We start from the raw sequence: 20,091 nt of genomic DNA, 5'->3' as shown, positions 1-20,091 counted from the left end.
GTGCTTGATCAGCATTTACCTTTCAAAGCTAATTTACACTGTTAAGTCAAAATCACGTCAAACGTGATTTTCAGTTAACCAAACATCGCCGAGGCATATCGATCTGGGGAAAGCCCCACATATGTTCTTTGTCTGGCATCAGTTTCCGATTCCACGAGTGTAAGAGAGAGAGGTCGATCTTTTCGCTGCGGCAATTATGCAGCGGTGGATTGCACAAAATGCACATCATGACGTGTTGTTAGGGCCCACATGGAAATTGGGCCGATGACGTCTGAAGTTTCTGCGGTAACGGGCGAATCCACCTTTGCAAACAGTAAAATCAAATGAGCCAGACATGAGCATTTTAAGGATCGGTCTATTGTGCTTGTTCCCGGTCTGTAGGACTCAGCCGGACTGCTGCGTTTTTGTTATGTATGGACGAAGCATTTATTTTGCAAACTTGCTCAGGTTTTGCAAGATAGGTAGGCTACGTAGCCATACATAGAGAGCACAATCGTTACTACTTGTACGAGTTACGTAGGTAGCTTCAAGTTATCGGCCTGACATCCGCAGAATGATTAATGACCCTGTGGGTATTGTCAGTAACTGCGACGCTTGAACGACCATTCTTCGGAAATCTAATATAGCTCTAAGAGGCCTGACCGAACAAATAGAGACTGTTTGACATGGAGTGGCCCAGCATAACATCACGTAGTCTTGGCGCTTTTCCAGCCTTTATTAACTCCGACTGATGACTTTATTACTAGGTAAATGATACGCTTCGGGACGGGTAACACAATGCCCCATTCTTCTTTCCTTTTATGGTGCGGGTCCCACAAATTAAGGGTTCCAACGCCACACACGTTCAAAGTCTCATAAAGCAGCTAGTCCAGTCAGAGACTTGAGTAAACTTACTGGGACTGACAACGACGTTAGAGGCCATTTAGCTGAGCAAATTCATTAAACGCCCCGTAAATCTAACATTTATTCGACCTTTGCAACTCTTGCTTGGACAGCTTGACTTAAACCTTACGAAATAATGCTTGCTATGACGCGAGTTGAAGTTTGAGCGGGAAAGTAATGTTTTTAAATTGTCCGCTTGCATATTTGTATAATGCCGAACTGAACCGACGTTGAAACTGCAGAAATATGTTACCATTGACAGGTTTAGCGTCTTGTGCCGGTGTGTGCGTAGGAGCACGTTACAGGCATGCAAGTCAATCAGCAGGTCGTTAGCTGACCGGGTGTAACTGGTGAGAATAACAGGACGTGACAGGTGGCGAGTTTGTGTGGTCCAACGCGAGGTTTGTTGAAGCTTAAGTAGTAAACTGTTGACCCCTCGGAGCCTTTTTCTGTTGTCAGGCGGTCACGCAATAGATTTTTTCGGGTTGTGTTTTTGATAAAAGCAGTTTTTCTATGTGGGCTGCAGACAGTAATCTACATCTGAGCAACTAGCAAATAAGTGTCAAATGATAGCAATGCTTCGGTTAAATAGGTTTTAATAAATGTAGGTCACTGTACCCGTTTCGACATGGTCGTTTATGCTTTGATTGCCAATCCTAGGAAATGCAAACACCTTAAACTTTTATCTAAACGACTTAATAACGCGCAAACTCGATACGAAGCTTTTTTCGGGAGGGCTGTAAATCTTCTCCCGTTTTCTCTACGTGAGCCTTGACTTGTGGAACCGTCGTAAACATCCAGCAATACGTGGTCTTGCAGCTGATGATTAGCAGCTACGTTTTTGGATTGGTTTTCTACTTGTGAGCTCTGCTAGCTTAGCACGTTTACGCATGAGACCGCTCAAACAGGTTTATGTTAGCCAGGCTAGGCAATTATAGCGGTGTATGTTGTTGTTTGGTTGACCGGGTCGTTAAAGATTTATAGAAAATTGTTGGAAAGCTATACGAGTCAGGGTGGCTGGAGTTGTTAGAGCAAATAGCAGTTTGATTTCTTTCTTAATCATACTTGTTTGCTATTTGCTCATTTTAACGAATTTGAGAAATATTTGATAAGCTTGTTGCGCATACTAACACCTGAAAATTGCTCATTAAAATACAATAACAGGAGTTGATAGGTGTTATGACAAGTGTCAAGGAAGTCAACCACACATTATTGCTTGTGGCAAGATTTTTTGATCGCACCAGGCACAGTTCAAGCAGTTTGACTTTGACACCGTTTCTATTTACCTGAATTTTATTCCTTTGCTTGTCTGACTCAAGGTTTTGTTATTTGTTTCTGCCAGCACCAATTTCATCAGATAATTGTCGATGTGCAGCGAACGCAATGTAATGTTTCAAGTTAACAAACGTATGATGACCTTGCGTTTCTCTGAAACTCACGCCGCTGCTTGATTTATGCATTCCGAGAACGTGTTAATAACCGCACTTGCACCTGTCTAAGAACTGTTTGACTGATTTTATACTCAGAACCATTGGTGTAAAGATAAGGTTATTTCTATAAAACCTTGTTATTGTGTTTCTTCGTGGTATCTGAAGCAGTTGTGTTAAAAGTTTCAAATTTCTGTACGAGTTCCAAATTTGGACAACTAGTTATACCATGTGATTTATCAATGTGTCGTGGTTCCAAACTCAACAACTTTCTCATCAAATTATTCCGTCGAAAATTCACCGTTTGTCGTCAATGGTATAATATCGGACGTGCAGGCGAAAAAAATATCAATTGTCGGTACTAACCGCTATCTCATTAAAATGAAAATATGAGTTAACTGACAGGCTGGCGTATATCGAATTTTGAGTGATCAACTTGATTTTATATTTCCCCAGCAAAAAGCTTGTTGCCGAAAATAACGCCCATTATCATTCCACCATAACTGGCAATTAATTGTTCGTGGTTGACAGACAATGAAAAGAAAAGGTGGTTTCAAGGGTTTCCTTGTAAAATTATATTTGAATGACAAGCGCGTTTATGTGGTCTTCATAATCACTTTTCGGGCTTTGTAATTAAAAGATGTTCAGAGACTGTGAGTCATTTTAAATTTCCTTTTTCTCGCCGAATCCTTTGTCGTTTTCAACTTGACCTATTTTAATGACTCTTTTCAGCAACACAACGTGGACAGACTGTCTGTACTTGTCAGTTTTTTCCTTGGTAATTGTAAGTCACCGCGGTTTCAGCCCCGGCCAAACTACCAATCAAGTTCTTCCGTTTCCGTTTTGTACCCGGTTATTACCCAATCAGCGCCTAGCCATTACCAAGGACCTTATGACTGAGGCGAAGAGCAGAGCAAGATGTTTCTGGGTTCAATTGTCAAATGTTTTTTATATTTTGTTAGGTAGCAAGTGGTACGTCACGTAGAGGATAAAGCAGTACCAAGGTCAAAGCATTGCTTGGAATTTTTAATTTCCGCCCGATGCGATGTTGTCTTTCTTTCGAAAGCGCTCGGTGCTTTTCTCATTACTCAAGTTGTGTCACCTTTCTCCGTATCAATAATTAAACCTCAATATCATGTGTTTTCTTAGACACGTCGCGGTATATCATAACTATGACAAGAATGACATTGCTATTTCTTGGTCTTCGGTAAAACAAATTCATGGGTTGTAAGTTCTGTGCGCGCCGGATGAACTTCAGGCTCGCATTCAAAGATGTGTGCTCGGAACTTCCTGTTGATGTTAACGTCACAGTGTCATAATCTTTAGAATATTATTCGCTTCTTTCGCTTATCTCTCTTTTGTTATAAAATAATACGAACCAGACAGCCTGACCAAGACCGCAAGGCACTTTCTTTCTGAAATACGTTACAGCGAAAATCTTGGTTGTATTTGGTGAAATCGCAACGTCATGTTTTTTAGTATTTTTATTTTTAAAGTCGTCACGTGATATAGTTCTGTATATGTTAATTGATCTATAGCCTTATACATGAGGGCTTCGTAAGGTTCATTGTTGCTTTCGTTGACAATAGCAGTTCCGCATTTCAAGACTTCTTCTCGTGCGAGGGCGGGTCCACACATTGTTTCACTCTGTTTGCCGTTGTTATATGAAATGTGAACACGACGGGTATTGGGTGTCATTATTGATGTGGCGGATTGTTTGCCGTGTATGGCCCGATGGAATTCCGAAATCAAACAGGCGTTTATTGGCTCGGACAAGGCGAGACACAGGAACACGAGTCAGCTACAGTGGGGATTTGTGATCGGTGGCAACGACTCGAAATTCAATTTTCTTCGTTAGTCTTTGAAAGAGAAAATTTATTGCTTCTGTTGCGAACCTTCTGCCTTTGAACCTGGCAAACAACGCACGGTATTTGGACTATTTGGTCTAGGGGGAATTTCTCTTTGTTAGTTCGATGATTTCGGAAGGTGTGCAAGTGAGCCGGTCCAGACCGGATTTCGTTGGTCTATGTTGCCTTTGCCTGGTTTCTTTTTGAAAAGTTTCTTATCATTATGCAAACGGTATTGAATTGGGGGATTTTGGAACTATGCATATGACTACCCGGGGAAAGAATCTCTTCTAAAAACGTTTTTAGTTGCGTAATGATCTTGTAACACAGGTAGCGCACTTCATGAATAAGCATCGATGGAATGGTAGTGTTGTTGTGGCGGTTAGTACTTCAGCAGAAACCTGTTGAAATAGCAGGAATCAGCAGGTCAAATCACCGATTTAAAATGTTTTATTTTTACCTTTAATCGTGGCGGAATCTGAGTTAATAACAGGATAGCAGCCGTTCTCGTAGTAACTTCTTCAGCCGAATTACCCGGAGCTGTTTTAGCCGATACCTTGAACAAAACGTGGATACGTATTTTATCAACGATATTTTAGTTCTAGATTGCTGTTGTTGTGCACTGAAGCGTAACTGGTAACGATTGTGACGTCATTTCGCAGAGACGACAACGTGCTGCGTTTCGGAGATCATTTAGCTCTTTTATTCAGGTTGGGTCGTAGCATATTGCAGCGACATTTTAAGTAAAGTCGAAATAACTTTCGTGGTGTGTGACCTCAGCTTAAAACTCAATTGTGCGTTTCATGTATCGGTGCTTAGCACGTTTCAAGCTTTTCTAGTCGCAGTAAAACAGGTGCTGAAAGCACCGATAAACGTAAGTAAGGTGTAGGTGCGTAAAACTTGTAGGTATAGTTATTGGAAGTCATTCGATACGTTTGACGCATTCGTTAGTTTATTTATCTACTCTAACGAGTCATGAATTTACAGACCATTTCACGCGAAAAATCTTCATGCAATCTCTAACTTTGTGGCTTTGTCGGTTGGGTCGAACGAACGATTGTTAAGGTCTCGCTATTAATCGAATCATCTCGCTTATTGTGCCTGTCGTGGGTAAACAGGTTTGTTCTTTTGTACGAATATCACAAATGATATTTGCATTTCCATCAATTGCTGGCTGTCGTCCCATGTTAAGTGCGTTTTACTCCACATAGTCGTCTGAGGGGAACGAATTAACTTTTCCCACACCAGTTAGCCTTCGCGGTTCAAACGTGAGTAAGCAGCTAATTGTTATGAAAGAATGCTTATTAAGAATATTTGGCTGCTTGGTGGTAGATTCACGGCAGAGTGAAGTTATGATGATGAGTGACTCGATGACAGTTTTTGCTTCGAAATTAGACTTTGCAGATTTTGATACGAGCAAAATTGGCAAAACTTCCTACATTCAACAACTTAGCCGGCTCATAATCGTATTACGGCGCACATTTGCGCAATCAACCTTGCTTGCTGAGTAGAGTACACATTGGTCATAGCCACTTACTGTTGCTTCAACCACTGACTCATTTGACAAGTTATGTGGATTGGGGAAGGGCAACGTAATTAATCAGAGCAACTTCGCATAGAGAGAGAAGTGCAGTCACCTCAACGCAATAGGGCTCACATAACATCAGGAGAAGGATAAAGCTGGGATAAGACACCAGGTGCCCGAGCTGCATTTGTTGATAACAAAGTGATCGGTTGGTTTAAGATGGAAAAATACTTCGTGATGCGGTCATATTACTTCATCATAGCATGAAGCTCCATGATGAAACGTTTAGTGGTTTCCGTTGGAAATAATTTGCAGTTGGTCGAACAGATTCGATGTTGACGTTGGTGTTCACGTTCTGTGTTTTGGATACTTATCGCCGCATATTTGCCGTTGGAATGGGAGATTCTGTATTCCGGCCGGTACTTGGGACTTGTTCGCCGTGTACTGAACACTCAAAAAGGTTCTTCAACAAGAGCAAGAATTCCGTCGTTGAACGAGAGACCGACTCCGCCTGGCACTTTTGCGGTTACGATGATTGATGATTCCCGCAGTGACAGCTTGAAGATGCCGTCGGTGACGGCTTGACTTGGCAAGTCGAGATTTGTTGTTTTTGCTTGTCATTCGGGTGGCATTTATCGTAAACTAACGTCAGCGCCAGGTGACACTTTTCCATGACTTACGACATTTCACTGGTTGGTCTACACTCTACATCGTTCAAATGACTTCGGCTTCAATGATCCCGACTTGTAAAAACGTGTTTTCAAATTCAAGTGGCCGTTTTTAAATCTGTTTGTTCCTCCGTCAGGTTTATGACACGTTGTTAAGAAATATCTTCTTTTCGAATTTTCCCAAATGATGGAAGCGTTAAAAGATGTCTATGTTGCAATCATTCTTTGGTTTCATTGTCGTTCGACTGTTACATCATCAGTCTTTGTAACTTTTCAGTAAATTCGGGAAAATGAAGTCGATATTTTTGAGAACTTGTGAAGCAAAAGTGGCGTCATTTCTTCGCTTTAATCGGAACCAGTGATTTCCAGAAATTGTCGGTCGTGTTTGGAAACCAGCGAGACCCGTCTTAACCGTTAAACTTGCCTGGAAGTCTGAGTCATTTTACAGTCTTGTTTTTTGTGTATTTAGCGAAGGTTTATCGCCCCCAATCATCTTTATGACTAGATTCCCATGGCTGTTTCATCCAGGCGTTGGAAATAGAGATTTTATGACTCCCTACATGTACAATGTCATCGTCCTTAGGCCTAATGACGAGCATAATGACGTTTGTCTTGCTCCACTCGTATTGCACGGGTTGCTCTGTACCGGGAGGTTAATTTTTTACCAATTGAGTTTTCTCCTATTTCGTAAATTCTCCATCTGCGAGCAAAGGGAAAGTATTAAGGGTCATTAACAGTGTTTTTCATCGATAAAAAGTCGACGGCGTATTGACATTTGTTTGCAGTTTTATTGTTATGTCTGGCTGCCAACGACGCACCACCACCCCGAACTAAGTTAATATTTGTCAGTGCTTGAACCTGCTTGCAGTTAGCGATGCCATCCTGTGTAATTAACCTGACGAAACGACGACCTTTGGAGCGAACCGGTTTCTGAACGGCTCACTCGGGCCAACCAACAACGACCAGGTCCGTTGACACTCTGTCTCGATTATAAGATATTTATGAAAACGGGGGAAACCGACTGAATCAATGTCAACTAGCTCAAGGAGCTTTCTTTCCTGTCTTTCACCACAGTTAGTTCCTGTTCGGAAATTGAGTCAACACTCGCACAGGCGATAATCGCGACTAATACACTCGAACTATTCTACTTTGCGAACCCACGCACACCCACCGCTGTTTGAACAATTTGGAGACCAGAAAACGCCCGATTTTAATACTGAGAAGGAAAGTGGACTGGTTAGAGAGGACCCCTTGACGTAGATGGCGGCTGCCGTTTCCGGTCTGATATCGAGTGCTGTTATAATGCTGCGGTTTCGTTTCAAGTGTATCAGATGCTACCAATAAATAAGCCACTTAGTCTGTTTGAAGAATGTTGAAATTAAGTTACTCGGCGTGCCGAGCGTTTAATTGTTTTCGCGTTAGCAGCAGAACAGCAAATTTACTTTGTCATTAACGTTTTGCTACATTTTTATGAGGTCACGTTTGCTGTGAGAAAACAATTCTTACGTTCTTCAACGTTTCAGAGACATTTTATGACCGCATCGCTTTGCCATAAAATGCATGATTTTGAAAAATGTTAACGGCTGATAAAATTGAAAATGCCAATCGACACGCACACAAATTAAGTGGCGAAAAGCAATATATTAGTCGGCTGGAATCCATCCGAATCGGGTAACCCAGATAAGATCGGTTCAAACTAGCAGATGTTACAATTCCCGGTAGGGACCTTTGCGTACCTGGAAGAATTCTCAAATTCGATGATCTTTTACTTTACCGCCGCTTGACGCGAAATGTCAGAGCGTACAATAAACGGTCTAAGATATACGACAATGTTAAACCGTGGTAGTAGAACTTGGCGAAATGGCATCAACTGAACGACTGTTCCGCTTTTACGACTTATAGCTCGAAGTGTTGTTTGACGCCCTTGTTGTAGCACGCGTGTGGCTCAATGCTGATTAGCTTCAAAACTCGTCTGCGATTTCTGGCAAAGTAGAGCGAAGATGCCTCAGTCGCGCGCGTGGCGGATTCCGTAATAAAGTGTACGGCGGTAGCCTACTAGTCACTCAGATGTTAAACCCCCATCCCCCTCGCTTAGGCCGGAGTTTTGTTTGTTTTGGTCGGGTCGAGGGATTGCACCACGCGGATGACGTCATTGTATAAAAGAATTTCTCGCTTTTGTTAAGTTGAAGGCGCGTGGCCGTTTCACGCTTTCAGTTGAAGCGAGCCCCACAGCGTAGCGTCTCAACTTGCTGTGCGTTTGCTCTTCTCATGTTGAGAAATTGCCTCTGTGACTACGAAAGCGCCGTGGTTTGGAAGCTATTTAGATTCTGTCACCGAGAACCGGTCTATTTTTGTATCGTTGGAACGCTTTTAACTCTCTATCTTATCTCGCGGTTAATTAACCACCCCATTGTTTGTGTAACTCTGATTAACATCTCATTGTGATGTAATCTATGGTCTGTTACGTCATTTGCATAAAACTTGGTGTCGATTTCGTGCAAACAGAAATGCAGAGCTCGAAATTACGCTACTCACGTGCAAGTGTTTACATAATTAGTGACGTGATGAAGTTGCCAGGAGCAAAAACGCGAATCGACGATCGCGGAAAGCCGCACAGGTCAACCCGCTAATCGCGTCTGACGCTCACAGAGTCAGGGCAGCTTTGTTGGTTTGTGAGGCTCGTTGCCACCATCACTGAGCATCGTGAGTTTTGCGTCAGTACAGACTACTACAGGCTTGCAGGATAGTGATCGCAATCTGCATTTAGTTCATTTTGTTTTAACTTTTTAGTAGCGCGATGGGCGCAGTTTGTAGCAACGAATGTTGTTTTTGTGATAATTGCGACCCGTCCTGTTATGAGAGACACGATGCGATAAAGACCCCTTTGAAGGATGAAGTTTTATCGAACCCGCATCGAGACATTGGAATGCCGGGTCATGCCTACCTACGACCTCGGTACGCCAACCCGAGTTTTTCCCGACCTGCTGAGCCTTTAAAAAGCGCCAGCGGCCCGAGCGGTTCCGCCAGCTGTGAGTACACCAAGAACGAAAACTTGAAAAGAACTTGCTGCCCAACGCGTTGCTTGCGTCGGACATCGAGCACAAATCGAGCTTCTTCCGGCCGATTACCACCTAATTCCGGCGGATGTCATCGTCACCGACAGGGCTCATTCACATTTCATGACATTCGGGAATCGACCCCAGGTCGGTCGCAAAGCGCTGGCCGGAATTTGAATCCCCCATTCCCGTCAGAAGATGTGTTAATGCGCGGGCTTGGTTATCACAAGCCGGAAAGGACTACAAACGATAAACTGGTATACGTCAAGCCACATAACGACGGTAAAAGCGCAAAGATAGTTTCCAGTCAAAGACAGAACAGTGCCGCTGCCACCAGAAAAGCGGCGAGTGGCCAGAGCGCTTCGGTGAGCAACCAACGAGTCTTTGTCCACTCAAAGTCAAGCTCTTGTCTTCCATTTGGCGGTAAGTTCATCCATAGGTTTCTTGCTTATTGATTACATACTTTTGAAGGATTAGTTTTCGAGCGTAACGCTCATGCGTATAAACAGACGTGTCAAAACGTATGAAAACGTGTGAAAGTTAACCAGTTAATTTCCGACCTATCTGTAAGCGAAAGATTTTACAGGGATTTTGGCGACGGAGACAATCCAAAAATCAGCAAACTTTTTTCCAAATGTATTGTCATAAAAAGTATGAGTAAGTTATTATTTGAGGAACAAGATCCAACGGTAACAAAGTCGGCGTAAAAACGTTTGTTTATAATTGAAGATTGAAGAGCGCTTGTATAGCGATTACGCTATCTCTTCCTTATTGCCCATCAAAGAATATCGCTGAGTATGAAGGAATATGCGATCTCGTTGAAACATTTAAAATTTATTTTTTCTTGCGTTCAATATTGTCCCACCTCGACCGATTGAAATTTCATCCGAAAATATCAATTCAACTTTGACCTCAAGAGGTCCCCTGCCCGCCAAAGTTCGTCTGGAATTTATTTATGTTTCAATGACGTCATAGCGTCTGTGTCAGTGATTTATGACAGTTTTGCCATCTGTGTTCGTATTCGAAAATGTCGTCATAATTGAGTAATGAGATTTGAGCGCGATTCCTCGCAAATTTAGCAACGTAAAGCGACTAAGCCTTAACTCACAAGGCGGGCGATGTAATGAAAGCTTTCTCTCTCAGTCATTGAACTGGTAACGGAGGTTTTTCCTGAAAGCAAAAGTCGCTTTTTAAAATCGAAACAAAGCGTTCCCATCCCGCACCTTTATCGACATTCAAACGCAAAGAAAAACCTGTTTTGACAGGTTCTTGCCTAACTATGCCTAATTGATGGATTAATTGCCTGAGCTCTTGTTGATTACGATTACTAAGGCGTTGGTTGTTGTAGCAGACAACGTTCGTCTATCAGGTGTCGGAACTAGGATATTGGGTTTCACGGCTTGGTTTTCGTAAAAGTGAAAGTATGCTGCTTGTTTGTTTCGCTGATTTTATTGCTGACATTTTCCGTTTGCAATATTACTTCCTTCCCTTGGTTCCAAACTCTGTCTCCAAAGAATTTTACTCTGTTGAATTTTCCAACTAAAATAGACCAACTTCGAAATTTTTAAAGAAACCTTTTTCCTTCTTTTCTAATTTATGTGCCAAAAAAAAATCGATTTTTTTTATGTAATGGATTATAATTCCTGGGGGTTGGCTTAATACGAGGTAGTTCGCGTTCATGTGCCACGTAATTATTTCTCCTCACCATCCAACCAGAGCAACTACGAAACATTGTCGACCTTCCTGGAAGCATGTGCTGCAATAACATAAGATTTTACGTGGAAAATACCGTCAAAAATTTAATGTCTTCCATTAAGCGCACGAGGAAAATGCTCTGATTTCAGGCAATGCAGAGTGCGGTTGTTAAACCTCTTGTTTACAAAATAGTCGCCCATGTAAACCGGGAACCTTTGGCTGGCCTTGGTTTACCAAAAGCAGACTTCACAGCAATTTGTAGTTCTCAAAAGCGCTGAATGTCCCCGTTTTTGTTGCTCGCCTTTTTGAGTTCCATTTTCCATTGCGTTTTGCATGGTTGTCGTCATGTAAGTTGTAAAATTTATCGCCGCCATTATTAAAATCACTTGTCATTGTTGACTGTCTAAAGGCGGTTTTGTAACGACAGTCGTCAGTCAATACACAGCACCACATGACGAAGTTAGAGTAGGTGCTGTTCGTTTTATCATTCAGGAAGGCAGGAATTAGCTGGAAATCCGTTACTCCCCAAACACTATTTATTACCTTTCGCCTTCTATTGAAACAGCTTTTTGTTCGTACGATTCCCAATCAACGACGAGAGACCTACATTTTCGTCGAAAGAGCGTCGCGGTAATGCTTGCGGTTTGTGAACAGGCGGCGTGTCGTACAACGAGTATGATCGGTCTTCACGTAAGTGCACATTGCCATTGAAATGCCGAAAGAAAACGTTGCTGATTAGATACTTGAGATTGCCACAGCAGACCCACGCCCTACGGCTGAATCTCCAACACGCTCCCACTTAGGTTAAAAGATTTTTCTCTCTGTTTAAACGTTGCTGATACCTAAGGTCCGAATTAACTTCCTTATAATAGACTTCTTAGACAGCAGGTTAGCGTAAATGCATCAGCAGATGCGGACAGTAGAACTTTGATTTGCCGTTTCAGATGTTGTACGAGACCATGGAAATAATGTAGAAATATCACGTCGCATATTAGCAGCACAATCGAAACAACAACAAGCTTGCGAAGTCACGATACTATTTAGCACAGCGTAACCTGCCTGCATTCATTATATGAGACCGGTGCGTGGGTGTGGTGCAGTAACCACCACTTCCAGTTTACTATACTGACGTTTTGGTATTCAGTTAGCAGGCTATTATGACTAGGCTATGCAAGACTCATTATCCGTAGCCTGCGCTTACTCAACTTACATTGTAATTCATTTATGCTTAGTAGTGAAAAGTTAGCGGGAAATCGCACGATCAAAAAAGTTAGCGTGGATCCGCAGGGCTCCATGAAATATGGAATTCATTTCGTGTAATTCAAAGCTTACGTATCCGTGTTTTATAACTAGGTTGGAAGATGCAGTCGTCGCCCCACAACAACAAGCGAGCAGTGATTCATTGCAGCGTTGTTACAGCAAAAGCGCATAAGAATAACTTAAGGCGATCCAAGATTCAGTTAGTAGTGGAATTTCAAACATCTCCTCAAAACCACAACGCATTTTGAGGTTGCAGTATGCTAAGAAATTGTATTCTAGAGAAAATTGCGGTGCTATTGAAGAACATGTTGACCTAGTTCATAAACCTTCCGTAAAATGACGGGAATTATGACTGTCTACAAGAGAAACTCTTTAAATGGAACAACTAGCAGTATAGTTACGAACATTTTAAACCTTTTAAGAAGCGTGTTATTAAGGTATCCACGATTTAGCAATTATACAGTAAGGCACTGTGACCGGTTTCCTGAAGATCGCATTCGCACTACGCGGTATCACTGAGCACCGCTGTAGGTGAGAAAGTGACCGCATTGACCTCAGCACGAAATGTTGCTTTTGCAAAATTTACAGTTGCAAAACCATGCCAGCTGCATGGCTTACTGCGTATAAGCTTGATGTGGTAAAAACAGTTTCAATGCAAGAGAAGTTATCAAGTTGAGTGTTTACAGATAGCAGGATTAAATAGGTTAGCTGAGAAAGTTGGACAAAGTTGTTTTCTGAGCTGCGCTCTATCGGTTACGCATCGATGACTTCAGGAAACTGCCAAACAATCCAAGGTCACATCACGTGTCATTACTTGTTTATGTCATATATCTCGCGGTTTCGTTGCTGTAAAATACTTAGAATAGAATACTATTTTGCGTACATGCTGCTAACCTAAAATGCCCGCAAAAACTCGGGAATTTACCGAGCACGTTTTGCTCTATCACACCCCACTTGACAAAGTAATGCTGTTACTGTTAGTTTCGTTTGAGGGTAATTAACCGGCGCCGGTCGGTCTGACCCCGCTTGCTTTATAGCGGCAATCGTTCGAAGGGCACTTGTAGGATCACCTTCACACGTACTGGTCCCTTTCCAGCTCGACTAACTTTAAACCGCTTCACTCGACGTTATCGGATTAGTAGCAGGTTTTGCGCTCTGTGACGTATAAATGGATTTCCGGCTCGTATTAGTGAAGCAAGCGATGACAGCACAAGTCAGGCCCCGCCTTCAATTTTAATTCTTTTCGCGATTGATCGGTGGCCGGCCAAAGAACGCCCCCAGTCAAACACGCAAGGCAATGCACAATCGTTGACTGCAGAAAAACGTTTGGGTATTTTCAGAAGCTCCAGCATCCAACCGATGTGAACGCTTTCTTAGAATATACGCAATGCTTTTCAAACTCGCCATGTTGCAATTTGTAAACCACTTAGCCGTAGGATCAATAATATCACGTATCTTTTTCCTCCTGCAGGCAAGGAGAGCGCCCGGATGAGCAACAATCACGAATCCTACCTCATCGCTGCAAACTCCCAGACCGACATGGAGGACTGGGTGAAAGCGATCAGGAGAGTGATTCTCTCTCCTTTCGGAGGAGGTGAGTCTATGACGCCATAATCTTATATTGTGACGTTTTCCTATCAAAAGTTATCGCACGACACTCGGCATGCGAGAATAATATGCACATTGTGATAGGCTTACCGCCAGTTATTTGTTGATATGGAAACTATAGGATCGACCTTTGGATTAGACGTAATCATCGTTTTTTGGCTCAATTATTATGAGAGAAGCACCCATTAAATGCTTTTAGCGCTGCTTTTTCATTAATGGCGGACAACTGACACCGCCAAAGCAATCGGATTCGTATAAACATACCCTGGGTGGCGAACAAACCACCAATTTCTCTTATGCTTCAAACTGAATTGAGCTTCTATGATAATTATGCGCTAATAATAGCAGTTGTTTGCCGCCGCTTCATGTGCTGTGTTTGCAGCCATAACTCCCCGGCCTGATTACGTGCGTCTTGCTTTCCATTATTGTTGAAACAGACAGAGATGTGCTGTAGATGAGCAACTTCGAACTTCTTCTTGTTTTCCAGGCATCTTTGGGCAGAGGTTGGACGAAACAATGCGATATGATCGCCGTTTGGATTCCTCCGCCACTGGCACCACTTCGACCGGCGCAAGCAGTCGTTCTTCGCGGCGCCAGGCGCCCATAATCGTGGAGAATTGCGTCGATTTTATCCGATCCCATGGAGGACTGGACGAGGAAGGTATCTTCCGCCTTCCAGGACATGCCAACGAGGTGAAAGATCTTCAAGATGCGTACGACATGGGGGAGAGGCCCATGTTTCCCAAGTGAGTGTTTTTGTTGCGCGGATGTTTTTCGTGTTCGCCACTTATGGTTCTTGCTCCTGACGTGCAACGTCATTCCTCGCAGAGCTACTGACGTCCACACTGTGGCGTCGCTGCTTAAGGGATATCTTCGAGAACTCCCGGAACCGGTGATCCCGTTTGAACGATACGACGCCCTCCTGGAAGCGGCTAAGATCTCTCAGCGCGATGATAACTGCAAAACGACTGAGGTGGATTCCTGCTCCAAGAGCAGGGAGGAAGCGAAGAAGATGATCAAGGAGCAGCTTAATCTTCTTCCTCAACCTAACTTTGACTTGCTCAGGTACCAACTGGCTTGGGAAGGGGTGAAGATTAGTGGTTTATGGGTTAGGGTCCTGCCTATAGGTATCCGAAGGTTATAAAGATTCCTTCGTTGCATCTATTGTTACAGTTCGTATATGTCTAATATTATCTATACTAATGCCTTTTTTTATACTCGTTGTATATTAGGTGATTATGTTTTTGGGTTTATTAAGATTTAGTTGCTCCGGTATTTGAACGATTATGCAGATGCTTCGTTACTCATGGAAATTATCAGCACTTAATTTCCAGTTAATCTTCATCCTTTGTTGGATGCAGGTATCTCTGTCGATTCCTCCACCAAGTCCAGCAGCATTCTGAAGCGAACAAGATGCACATCTCGAATCTTGCCATGGTATTTGGCCCGACAGTGATGAGGCCGAAACACGACAATCCTCACTCTATGATCTCTGAAGCGTCCCGTGTCCAGCACGTCATGTTTCTCTTCATATCTTACCAGAAGTAAGATTTTGTCGAGTTAAGACTCATTACATTGCACAAATTTATGGTAACTGCAATGACTATGATAGGAGTGTACGCCCATGCATTGTCACAAACTGCTACAGACGGTGTGGAATGTTTACGTGCGGTTGTAACGCGTATGTTGCATTTTTTCTGGTGTAATACTGTAAGTTGCTGGTTAGAGGGAAGAGTTTGATGAATTTTTTGTTGATAATTGGGACGATTAGTGATTATATCTATACGTTCGTCTTAAACCGAATTAAGGCCATATTTCTGTAAACAAGCTGTTCATCACTGTGCTCGTGTCGCCACATAACTCTCATCATTGATTCTAATTAAAAGCTTTAAAATAGTTCGAATGTTTTTTTACAATCGAGTGCTTTATCACATCAACAAATGTCACTCTTTTGCCAAGTTATGTTTGAAATTAGGTTCGCTAAGAAGAGATAGTTTTGCCACAGCGCGTCTTTACTACAATAATCCTCTTTCTGCGGGCGTTTCACACGACGTGTATTTCTCATTAATCGATTCATGTTTGTTGAATTCGCCCACGGTGCCGCCGTATCCATCATAACCCGTCACTCATCTCATCAACACACATAGCTGTGCTTGTCATAGGCCGATGCGGCTTTTACTAATTTGGAAGTTTGCAATTGTGACCTATTTTCAGGTGTTTTTTCCCGGACGATGACGACCAGGCCGGAATGCGTTCGCTGCCTGATATCACTGTCGACGCGTTGGGGAGATCCCCAGATGCGGGAATCGGGACTCTCACCAGCACTACCTCTCCCCCAGGCACGCTTGGACAGCGCCATACGACGGACGATAGTGGTACTGGGTCCTTGGGTCCTACGCCGGAAAATACAAACAAACGGGCACCCCCTGTACCTAACGCGCCTCCGCCCCTCCGAGCAAAACCGAACAAACCTATGCGTAGGAAAGTAAGCGAATCTCTGATGACAACTAGCGCTGAAGAACAGCGCAAGTCGCTTTACGACAACGTCACTGTTTCGTCCAATTCAGCCAGTGACACAGCGAGTGCTGTCCCAGGCTCCCGATGCAGTAGCGATTGGAGACGGAGTAACGGAAGCGCCCCGAGCGAATCATCGGTTACTACGGCAACCACGGGTCAAGGGTCGTACTACGTCAACAACAGAAGCACCCCGGCACTTTCGCAAAATGGCTCCCCGCGTTCGTCGACCAACGCTGTCGCCGGCAGTATCGGCACGCCGGATTCGTGTCATTCAAGTCCGGCCGACGATGTGTCTAATCCCCGACAGCGTGCCTTGCCCAGAGCTGTTCGCCGTCCTAGGGGAGTTCGTCCACCGACGTCTGGAACCTACCAGACCGATGAGGAATCAAACACAGAGTCCGTTGCTCCGGACGACCGCACTTTTTCAACGCTTTCGAGCCACCGCAGCAGCGTCCATCAGGAGCTTGATCCGCTCGAAAAATCGCGATCGTCTTCTTACCCGAACTCCTCCCGGCCTGTGACCGCGCTTCCACGCCGAGATGTCGCGAACGTGTCACTCGCCATCAACAGGCTCTCCATGGAGTCCGGGAGCGATGCGTCCTCCGTGTCTTCGGCTCCTACGATCCCATCACGGCCACACAGGAGACTGAAGAAGGAGGGAGCAAGCCTGGTAGGTTGACACATGCATCATTATACGACACCGCGGATTGTTTAATTCATTTTATCAAATTCACTGGATCTATTTACACTTTATCAATAAGGTTTTTCAATTTGAACTTGCTGCTGTCTAAATCAGCGTATTTATCTTATTTACAGCATTTTCATGAAATGTTTGCAGGCTTATTTATTTCAATCAGCCATTCACTGTATGGCAAAACAAGTCGGCTGACTGTTGCATTGCTTATATTTTCACAATATTGCCAAAGTTATCTATTATTGTCTTGTTTCATTTTGTTTCTTTATTTGGATTGTCAGAGTTCAGGAAGCCGACAAAACTCAAATGCTGAGGTTTTATCAAACGCTGGGGATAGTAGCTCTCCACCAATCGTCACACGCTCATCCAATTTAGTGTCATCGACATCAACCAGTGTGAGTGGCCGGGTGACTGCCAAAGAGATGGAAGACGAGATTAGGATGTTGAAGGTCGGTTTTGAACAGATGTTTTGATCCTTTTTTAAGCCAGACGCTACATCCTCATATGCAGCACAAGCGAAACTGAGTAATTACGCATAATTATAATTTGCATGAGCAAATCTGGCAATGCTTGAAAAGTCAACAAATAAGAAGCTAAATCTGGAACATTGCGTAAACGTAAATGTCAATGCAACGGAGATCAATCTTTCGCGAGAGGAAGAAAGTTTTGTATCGGGATAATTCTCATGATCTTGTTTCTCGTTCCAGGAGGAATTACAGAAGCAAAGGTTGGAGCATGAGAAACGTTCCAGGATGTTGGAAGAACACTACATCATGAAAATGCGGAGCTCCGCATCCGCACTTGCTCCCTTTACCGCCGCATCCGCTTCCCCTAATCCTCCCGCGCCATCCCTTGCGTCTCATCCAATCCCATCCTGCTCTTCCATCGGAGGAGCGGAAGATCTGGTCGGCTCTCCATTTCAACCCAACTCTCTCTACCCTGTCGCCAGCTATACCGACGGTATGTCTCTATGTTGAACGATCCCGGTACAAGGGCTTGGGACTTGATATTGAGATGACATCACAGCTGCGGTCTTCCTCGTGCTTGTCTTTTAAGACTGGGACGACACAGAGATTTTTCGCGAGTGGGTTTCATTTTTGTTTAATTTAGCCAGTTCGCTTGCCTGCTTGGTTAAGTTAAACAAACGTAAATTCCGCTGGCAAGAATTCTCTTTCTCGTCTTAGTCTCGATGCCTATCAACGTTTTCAGGAGCCCTTTGCTTCTGTTTCTCGCCTTGCATTGTACTTTGAGTACTTTCAGGCTATTTCGTTGCGTAATTACTTGTAACGTTAGTTTTCTTTTTGATCCTTTAGAATCGGTGTTGATGGACGCCGCGTTCGACGGCACATCTATCGTTCCGCAATCTCCGCATCTTCCTCTGAGCAGGAGGCAAAGCTCAGAATCTCATGCCGAGATGAAGTAAGTAGCTAAGTTTCTTCTTCGTGTGACAAAGATGTTATTCGGCCGCCCGGGCTGGACGGCGGGGCGGGTTTAAATTTTTGTTCTAAGCTAAAAAACTGCTTCTGGACACATAGACAGCTTCTGGAATGCAGCAAGGGCGACATTTAGTCATTGTCATATCATGCTTTTTAATTCCTGGTTACACCAATCACAAGCATGGTGCTACATGCTGATAGTTCCACCGCGGACGAAGTCCAAGAACGAAACGCCTAGATAGAAAAGTTACGTTGATTTTATCGCAGGTACCGAGAGGAAGCGAAGCGACACGCGATGACGAAGATCCGCTTACGGAATGCCGAACGCGGGTTGAAGCAAGCGGAGGAACGAAATCGACAACTTCAAAAGGAGATGGAGGATTTTTTCGAAACCTTTGGAAAGTAAGATGACCGCATACTACACTCTAAGACTGCCTGTTACCGGCGATTTAGTTTGCCAGCATGCCTTATCTCTGCTGTACTGTACTTGGATATTTTCTGATGACGGTTTTCCCGTACTGACTGTTGTTATTTATTGCAGTTTGCTGCCGGAGGGTGTAATGTGAGAGCGCTCCGTCATGCGGTGGATCGTACTTGAACAAATTTGCCACACGGTGTCGCGTTTAATTTATTCATTTCAAGTGGTTCCGTTGTCAACGGAGTGTGCAATCTCGTTGTTTCATTTTTACCTTGTTTCGAATTGGGCTTCAAGTTCCAGATCAGCCATGCGTGAACTCTGATCACGTGATTTCATGGCTGGTAGTTTAGGCGTTCATTCCGTTTTTTGATTTCTGTGCTGCTACCACTACTAGGTGGCGACCCATTATCGTTTAGGATTTGAGCAAATGTCATTTTTCACGTTTTAAATCATTTTTAAGTTTACATTCATTTTGCTTGAACCTTGCGCTCATCCAATTTCGTTTCTTTTGCCAGTTGTGGCCGCCTGCCGCGAAATTAAGTCGTATTTGCAAATATTTTTTTATTTTGTCCGTTATCCAGAGTTTTGTAGACAGACATTTACGTCACTGTAATCTTTCGATGATTGGTCTGAAAATTTACGTTTGCTGATGACCACGTGGCTAAGATATTCAATTTAAATAATGTATTTGTTACTAATTGTCAAAAATTACCGTGAAAGTACATAACATGTGCAATTTAAATTTGTTTTCAGAGTATATACTGTGCGCCCGACTTCATGTAGAAAATGTAGATAAATTTGGTGTCGAAATCCTGAACAAAAATGCACTGTTCTGAAAAGGGGACAGGGATGGCGTTTAGTCACACTTGCTTTTGGCTGTAGCTGAAACCTACTGTGAATCTTTCAAATTGTCGTATTTTGCCGCTTGCTTTACGAGAAAGTGGTTTCAAATCGACCAATGTTTTGTCCAGTGTTCTGTTCTTCGATTTGCAGTTTCACATTTTTTCTTGGCGTTAACGCCTTTTTCTCAATACAATTTAACCGCATGAAATCCTGTG

The 20,091-nt window shown here is 43.4% G+C and overlaps 1 protein-coding gene across 4 annotated transcripts in view; it reads left to right on the top strand.

Moving 5' to 3' along the window:
• The window catches only part of LOC143473090 (uncharacterized), a 38,102-nt gene extending 18,018 nt beyond the window's left edge, over positions 1 to 20,084 (top strand). For 3 of the 4 annotated variants that reach the window (XM_076970048.1, XM_076970044.1, XM_076970045.1), the window contains exons 4-13: positions 13,832 to 13,954; positions 14,456 to 14,714; positions 14,797 to 15,033; positions 15,330 to 15,512; positions 16,183 to 17,155; positions 17,461 to 17,628; positions 17,887 to 18,139; positions 18,493 to 18,598; positions 18,883 to 19,017; positions 19,157 to 20,084. In XM_076970048.1, the coding sequence (XP_076826163.1) occupies positions 13,832 to 13,954; positions 14,456 to 14,714; positions 14,797 to 15,033; positions 15,330 to 15,512; positions 16,183 to 17,155; positions 17,461 to 17,628; positions 17,887 to 18,139; positions 18,493 to 18,598; positions 18,883 to 19,017; positions 19,157 to 19,181 (2,462 nt within the window). In that variant the 3' untranslated portion in view covers positions 19,182 to 20,084. Of the gene's footprint in view, positions 1 to 7,241; positions 9,829 to 13,831; positions 13,955 to 14,455; positions 14,715 to 14,796; positions 15,034 to 15,329; positions 15,513 to 16,182; positions 17,156 to 17,460; positions 17,629 to 17,886; positions 18,140 to 18,492; positions 18,599 to 18,882; positions 19,018 to 19,156 lie in introns of those variants that run through there. The other variant, XM_076970047.1, reaches the window with a different exon arrangement.
• Positions 20,085 to 20,091: the final 7 nt, after the last annotated feature.

This window comes from Clavelina lepadiformis, chromosome 1 (assembly GCF_947623445.1).
Source record: "Clavelina lepadiformis chromosome 1, kaClaLepa1.1, whole genome shotgun sequence".
Classification (NCBI taxonomy): domain Eukaryota; kingdom Metazoa; phylum Chordata; class Ascidiacea; order Aplousobranchia; family Clavelinidae; genus Clavelina; species Clavelina lepadiformis.
This window is presented reverse-complemented; position numbering and strand designations above follow the sequence as displayed.